The sequence below is a fragment of the Cloeon dipterum genome, chromosome 3, assembly GCF_949628265.1.
Source record: "Cloeon dipterum chromosome 3, ieCloDipt1.1, whole genome shotgun sequence".
NCBI lineage: Eukaryota > Metazoa > Arthropoda > Insecta > Ephemeroptera > Baetidae > Cloeon > Cloeon dipterum.
In genome coordinates this window covers 17,593,538-17,601,621 of record NC_088788.1, presented here as the reverse complement: position 1 = coordinate 17,601,621, position 8,084 = coordinate 17,593,538, and the positions used below count along the sequence as shown (strand labels likewise).

Sequence of the window (8,084 nt, the reverse complement as noted above, 5' to 3'; positions counted from 1 at the left end):
CAATTGATTATGTACTGTCAGTTTAAACCTTATACGCCCAGGAGAAACAACCTTTTTGACGTCACGAAGAAGGTCAATACTAGACCAAGATCATGATATCAGGGGCAACAGCCCGATGGAAACTATAATTGTGCCACTAGCATTGTTGAGACCTTTTTATGAAAAAAGTAAACTTTAAATTTTAATCATTCGCCTTTTAAAATCAAACGAGTGGAACATCTTTGGACAATTGCAAGAGACCTTGCTAAGATGAATAGAAATAATGCCTCAATAAACGAGAAGAGGTAAAAATCCCTTTCAAGCCTTGCGGATGCAGATAATGAATGATGCGCGTCAAGGATATATGTCATTTGTGAATAAAGGTTTTGACACACAGGAAGTCAAAGTGAAGCGATATTCGACTACCAAGTGTTTATGACTGCAATAAAATACCAACATAATAGCTTAAAAGACTTTAAAATGCTAGAGAGGTTGATTTAAAGTTGATGAGTACAGTGAAATTCTGCAGAAAAAATGGAAAAGAGCTAGAATTTTCCCCGGTTGCATTTTATATTTCTTTTTATATTAATGGTTCCAAAATTTGCAAGCTAATCAAGCAAGGAGCACTCTATTCTTATTGAAAATGACGATTTTTTTGCTAGGAGTGAAATTTAGCTCCTAAAATTGCAATTCCTCGACGAGAGGAATCGAAATCAGGAACGAAAAAATAACGACACATACAGATAAAGCTAGAGTAAATTGGTAAATTTTGAAATTTAACTATTACATATGTACCTCGTCCTGATTTGATTATTTCAAGTTTTAAAAATATATTGTTGCTTAATTCCACTAACAAGAAATTGGACTACTTGCAAGAGCTGTAAATACAAAATATTTTAACTATTGCTGCCCTTTAATGATCCACTTCAATTATATAAAATGTATTTAAAAGGTGGTTGAAGGCGGTAAATGCTAATTATCACACGCGGGACACTCCAAGGCTGGCGTCCCAGGGTGTAGAGCTGAAATAATTAATTTGTTGTGTGCGACAGGCGCATTCACTCCATCGGCCAGCTTGCAACGTGATCGGATTAGAAGGGATCACCGTGCGCGAGAAGTGTCAAGCTCTTGATTACAACTGCTGATTTCAATAAATAAAATGTACATATAAGTGCGCGAAAAGCTGCACTTTGTGTGATCTATCTGTGGTTTCACTTGCGAGAGTGGGTGAGTCAGAGAGTCGTGCATATTGGCAGTCGATTCGATCAGTGTGCTGAAAATAAAAAAAGCCCAGCCTTTTAAACAAGTCGGCTTGACACAAATCATTGTTCGCTCGGTACAGGGCCGAATTTTCCTTGTTAATTCGTTTTCGCACCGCGGCCGTGGCGTCTGCTTTTGCCGGCAAAACCGAAAGGCCGTCTCCAAAGAGCAATAACTTTTTCTTTCTTTTTTCATGTGTTTGTGATGCTGATGCTAGTAGGTCAGAGCATGTACCAAAAGCGTGTGAATTTCGCTGTTGTTGTGTTATTTGCTTTAAGTGAAGTCGTATTGCTTTATATTTTTATGTATTTATTTTCGTGTTTACAACAGTTTGAGGTTTCCTTATAGGCAATAATTATTGAAAGCGCTCTCACCTTCAAATTTCGCAACTATGGAAAAATCTAGAAGCTATAGCGTGAGTGCAACGAAAACCAATAATATCGCTACTATTAAGAGTGGCGAGAAAGATTTCATTTAGATCATTCCCATTACGAATTAAAAACCCGCATTTAATGAGCAGAATATTAATTTAATACTTGGTATACTTTTTGTGGGTTGTCAGACATAAATTTCAATGTTTGACTGTGTCTACAAGCTTATATAATATGGGATTAAAGAATAATGATATCGTGCTTAGCCTGGAGATATATTTTTTGCGTGCAAACTACTTTTTCGCTACAAAGGTAACAAGGGCGCACGACGATTTAATTGAAAGAAGGTAAGTGCAGGTGTTCGAAAATTCTTGGCGTTAACTTTGATTGATCAGGATAAGCAAAATCAGAGAAAATTTCTTATATGTCTAGGACATTAGCATTAAGTTGTGATTATATAATCTGCTTCTGTAGGTGAGGCTACTGTAATTAACTAGCTGTACACGCGCTCTTGAGTGGGAAAAGTGGAGAATACATAATTATTCGTCTCTAAGCGAGAACCAGATTTCCAATGATAAATCGATTTATTCGCGGTGGCCCAGCTAGATGATAATATCACAAATTGGCTTTGCGCAACTCCTTCAGCTGACCTGAAAATTTAGCATTAAATTTTTGACTGATCACCACTTGACGCCGAGTTAATTTGCACGTTTAAAAAGGTAGTTATAATTATATATTTTGTTAAGGCACGCAGAACATACAGTGATTTTTGAAGTTTCTTAATAAAAAAACGGTTTTTATGTCTAGTTTTTTGTTCTCTTTTTTGTTCTCTTTGGAAAAGAGCGGATCAGTATTCACAAAAAGGTTGTCCAGTTTTTTTTTTGCAATTTAATCTCAGTTTTGTCAAAAAATTTCACGTATGGTGTTTGGTTTACTAATTATTTTGCTAGTTTTATTGCTGTTTAAAATTAACTTTTACAAATTTCTCAATAATTCAAAAAAATGTAGTAGCAAATGCAACAAAATAATATTCCGGGGGTTTTGTGAGTATTTTTCTCGTAATGGAATTACAAGAAAAATATCCAAACAACCTCAAATGAAAAAATCCTCCATAAATAAGTCTTAGACTTAAAAATGTTTAAATTGTTTCTTGCCAAAAATACTGGAAATACCCTACATCTGTGAAAAACTGGACTTATTTCATCAAAATAAACGGCTGTGAAAAAACTGGTCTTGGTTTTAATTTAGAAAAACTGGACCAACAGCAGCTGAATGCACTGTATTTTGACTACCCATTCAAAAGAATAATTAAGAGTGACCTGTCTGCTAAAGTGGAAACCCTTGGCTTGCTATTCTATTATCCAACAACTGCATTTAAAAATTATCCCCTCAACCGCCGAAATGTGCCTGCAGGCAGTCTCATTGTCAGCGTGCATCAATAACCGCGGCGCGTTTATTCGCAAAAGTTGATCACGTGACCGTGGTGGAGCCCGACCTCCACACTCCGAACTGCCAGGTATAAAAGAGCGGCTCTTTACCAGTGCAGACAGATTGCTCGCTCAGCTAATCACAAACCAATCCCATCACCATGTTCAAGCTCGTGAGTACTTCGTCCCTCTTATTACAAAGGAAATTTTCCTGACTGAAAGCCCCTCTTTTCGCAGGTTGCCTTCGCCGCCCTCCTGGCCGTCGCCAGCGCTGGACTCGTCGGCCCCGTGGCCTACTCCGCTCCTCTGGCTTATGCCGCTCCCGCTGTTGCCCCTGTCGCCTATGCCGCCCCCGCCGTCGTCAAGACCGTCGCCCCTGTCGCCACCTCCTACGCTAACACCTACAAGGTCGCTGTGAAGGCCCCCGTCGTCGCTGCCGCCCCTGTGGCTTATGCCGCCCCTGTCGCCTACGCAGCTAGGCCCGTCGTTGCCGCTGCCCCCGTCGCCTACGGCGCCACCCTCCTCCACTAAACTGGTCACGAAGATGTTCCTTGTACAGAGTTATTTATGATGATGAAAATTGGAAAATCTATTTGAAATATAATGCAAAATTATATTTAAAAATCTTTGTATTTTATTTGTATGTTCGTACAAACATCCTCCCGTAGCAGTGTAGGGAAAAATTAGTTCACCGACAATTTTGAAAGGAAATATGATAACAATTTCATTTTCCCAAACCTTTTGTTTATAGTCTAGTTTTATTTTTAATTTTTTCTTTGACAAAAATTCGTGGCTTGTGGAAGGTGACACAAGGACGAAATTATTTAAACAGTAAATTTTATATCTAGACAGAAGGAATAATAATCAATCTGCAAGCACTCACCTCACTGATGGTGCTTTTTTTCTAAAAATAAAATACAAATAATTTGATATAGATGGAGACAAATTATATTCTGACAAGACTATAAAATCTGGACCTGATGATATTCACGATTAAATTTTTACCTTAACATAAACGTCGTGTATATAATAGCACGATGAAATCTATGATCACCAAAGAGTTCAAATTTAAATGTAAAAGATGTGTGAAAACGACGTTTAATGAGTACGTGGCTTGTGAATGACGACCATTTAATGGGTGAAATATAAAATAATGTGTTTTGTATGATCAATTTGTAAATTATACTAGTTTCTTAAAACTAATAAAATGCAAGCTATAAATCAATTAAAAAAGGATTGACAAAATAAACTTGCTTTAATTTATACATGCCCGCCATGCACCATATAGATTTGGTTGTGATTTTAAATAGCTTTATAATGAATATCTAAAGATTCGATAAATCATTAGCGAAGATAACTTTGAACTAGAACTAGTGAACGACTCATGCGACGAATATTCAAGCCATTTATAGGATGATTATCTGTTTATTCTCAACTATACATTAATTTTTCAATATTCAAAGCATGTGAGAAATGGCGTCACTTCTGGCAAACAGCTTGACTAAGACCCTGCCCAGTAGGACACAGCCGGAGAGAGCGGTTTCAAGCAAATTTGTCGGCGAGGAGACTCAGGTGCTGGACCGGCTCTTCTGCGGCCTTGTGCTGCGCGATGCTAACTCAGAGAACATGGTTTGCTAATTTAAAAGAACTAAATTAAGGGACCTAACAATAAAAAATTATATTCTATGAAAATTGGTCACGGTCTTCTTTCTGGTCTCTAATTGAATACTTAATAGGAACTCTACTTGCACACTCTATAAAATTATATAACTTTCTGCGATTTAATTTTTTAATTTGTGATAATGTACGAGATAAGTAGGTTTGGATTTTGATTTAATTTTAAACAAGCAGCATTCATTTAAAAAAGAGTATCATCAATAAATCCAGAATGTTGCTTGATTCGCATTTAAAATTATGAATTTTTGAACACAAAAATTAATCCATGCCCTCACGTATTTTGAAGCAGTACTAATGCTATATTACTCATATTGAATGGACGCATCAGTTACACATCACAAGAAAAAACCATACGTACAAATTTGACAGATGGTCGAGCTATTTTAGGTCAATATCATTCACACACTAGCTAAAAATTTGATTTGATTTGTTAATACTCTGTTGTTTAAAATTTTTAAATTATAACTTTTAACTAATTTTTAAGAGGGCTTAACCTGAAATAACCCTAACAATCTTATGTAGTTTTAAACCCCTTGAAATCGCCTTGACAATCGCCAAAATGTGCCTGCAGGTTAACTTTGCCCTGCCCATGCATCAATTACTCGATCCGGCGTTTTATTCGCAGACGCCTGTTCACGTGGCTGTGGTGGGACTGACCTCCACACTGCTGTGTATAAAAGCGCGGTCCTATGCCAGTGAAGGCAGATATTGCTCACTCGCAAATCACAAAACCCCATCAGCACCATGTTCAAGCTCGTGAGTGCTTCGTCCCTCTTATTACAAAGGAAATTTTCCTGACTGAAAGCCCTTCTTTCCGCAGGTTGCCTTCGCCGCCCTCCTGGCCGTCACCAGCGCTGGACTCGTCGGCCCCGTGGCCTACTCCGCTCCTCTGGCTTATGCCGCTCCCGCTGTTGCCCCCGTGGCCTATGCCGCCCCCGCCGTCGTCAAGACCGTCGCCCCTGTCTCCACCTCCTATGCTAACACCTACAAGGTCGCTGTGAAGGCCCCCGTCGTCGCTGCCGCCCCCGTCGCCTACGCTTCCCCTGTGGCTTATGCCGCCCCTGTCGCCTACGCCGCCAGGCCCGTCGTTGCCGCTGCTCCCGTCGCCTACGGCACCACCCTCCTCCACTAAACTTGTCACGAAGATGTTCCTTGTACAGAGTTATTTATGATGATGCAAAATTGGAAAATCTTTTTGAAATATAATGCAAAATTATATTTTAAATCTAGTTTTTATTTAAAAAATGAAACCTACACACTTTAACCGTTCAAAGTCCAACGCAAAAAGAATATAATTTATGCCTCGCGTTCAATCTGCTAATATTATATAATTTTCTTTGCTTAGCTATAATCGCAAAATTAAACGGAAGATAATTTTCGGTTGTGATGATGTTTTTGGCGCCTTTCTCGCTTGGTAAACCCATCCCTTCAATGAAACATATCCGCTCAGCTACGAAACAATGCAAAAACAGTTGACCAACATTTCAACCCTATTGAGTTTTTCTGTAGAAGGAATCTTTTAATTGAATTTCAATGTGACCAATTACGCTAACTTAAATTATTGGCACTTAATAATAACTTATTTGTCATAATTATCATGATAATTGGATAGTTGCAAAACATGCAAGTGACGCAAGCGATAGCTCTATTCACAAATTCAGTCGGACCACCTGAAGGCTATAGGAGAAATTTTTTACTTGTAATTTCGTGAAGATGGACACCTCTCTGCAAGGAGTTATCAAGAACTAACGAAAAGTTGCTTCAAAATATGGGCCACGCAGATTAAGTAAAATGCAGTTTTAATATCTGTTGACATCCCTATAAGCTCTGTGCACACTTATCTTAGATTTCTTAACTGTTTAAGTGCCTAAGGTGGGAGTCACCCTAAAAACGGTTTATATATAGCAGCCTTTTGCCATTGGAGGCAGTTTGCTCGCTAAACCCATCGCCATGTTCAAGCTTGTGAGTGTTTTGCACAATATTCCCTGAAAAGTGTCTTTCTATCAATTTACCCTCTATAGGTGGCCTTCGCCCTCCTTCTGATTTTCGCCGTCGTGGTCCACTCCACTGCCATGGCCGCTCCCGCCGTCACCTTGTCTTCCGTGCTTTTTGAAGCCCCCGTTGACAACAAGAGCAGGAACATCGTCAATATCTCACGCATGAGCAACGATGACTACTGGATGAAAAAAATACAGCCACAAGCAATATATTACTAGCTATAAAATTGCATGTTCTGCTGAAAATATTTTTTTAAATTACTAACAATATAAGAATTAAAAAATAAAATTAATATTAAAATAGCATATTATTGATAATTGAAACGAAATAAAATTTTATAAGTGTATAGATAGTTAAAACTGACAGGGCGTCGATTTTGCGTAATAAATGCAATTTTAAATTGAAAAAGCTCGCATTTGTTAGCAGTGTCAAAAGACTATGACTTGAAACGCTCAAATAGTTCAACGGGCTGTGATTCGCCTCTAGCTTATTCTTTTCGCACCTCTCCAGTGTCTTTAGGAACAAATATCTGGCGTTTCAATAAAAGACCTGGGTGCGGGGAGGCGAAGAGATAGTCACATTCGGCCCAAGCTCTGTGGCCCCTCGGGACTCATAATATCCGCTAAGCGGTGGTAATGGGACAACGTTAGATCATAGCCCACGGCAAGGGTTGTGCAGAGATTCCCAAAAATTAGCTGTAATCTCTTCAAATATTATTCTCTAAAAAGTGTGTAATTAAATAGTCTGGTGGGTGTTTCTCCTTGGATTTAAAAGATATATGCTGGACACACATTTTCCTCTCACAATTCTCGTTTCTCATCAAAAGAATTAAATTTAGCGCACTATAATGCCGAGAATCGAAAGTGTGGTCGATGAATGTAAAATCTTCTAGCGTAAAATGTTTTGAAAAATGTTTAATTGTTTGTTTTATCTGTATCTAGGTTCTAGGTCATATTTGAGAGGGTAAAAATGTAAGATTATTTCGGTTTTACATTTATACAAATTTTTAGGGAATACTCAAATCTATAGTGCCTTTGGAGAAGGTATTGCGGAGGAAATTATTTTGTAATTTCCAAATTTTGTTGATACTTATAGCTTGTTTTCATGACACCATTAACAATTATTAATGTACAGAGTATAAAATTTGTAATCTAATGTGGCAAATTAGGTATGGTTAATTTAAAACACTTAATGGTAATCCTTGACATCACAATTTTTATTTTTGTACTTAAAATCTCTGAAAAATCTACACTCCAGCTAATTGTAAGAGCTAACTCCCATGGCAGTATATCTAATCAATATTTCTCCCCGTGATCGCTAAAATGTACCCGCAGGTCAACTTTGCTCTGCCCATACATCGATTACTCGGATC

The 8,084-nt window shown here is 38.1% G+C and overlaps 2 protein-coding genes across 2 annotated transcripts; both read left to right on the top strand.

Annotated features, from left to right (window-relative positions):
* The first annotated feature begins 3,056 nt into the window (after positions 1-3,056).
* LOC135939354 (cuticle protein 12.5-like) lies at positions 3,057-3,661 on the top strand. Its single transcript, XM_065483681.1, has 2 exons — positions 3,057-3,210; positions 3,275-3,661. The coding sequence occupies exons 1-2, from the start codon at positions 3,199-3,201 to the stop codon at positions 3,566-3,568; spliced, it is 306 nt and encodes a 101-aa protein (XP_065339753.1). The 5' UTR covers positions 3,057-3,198; the 3' UTR covers positions 3,569-3,661.
* A 1,725-nt stretch (positions 3,662-5,386) lies between these two features.
* LOC135939421 (cuticle protein 38-like) lies at positions 5,387-5,939 on the top strand. The gene is made up of 2 exons (XM_065483789.1): positions 5,387-5,470; positions 5,535-5,939. Exons 1-2 carry the CDS (start codon positions 5,459-5,461, stop codon positions 5,844-5,846), a joined length of 324 nt encoding a protein of 107 aa, XP_065339861.1. The 5' UTR covers positions 5,387-5,458; the 3' UTR covers positions 5,847-5,939.
* The last annotated feature ends 2,145 nt before the right edge of the window (positions 5,940-8,084 follow it).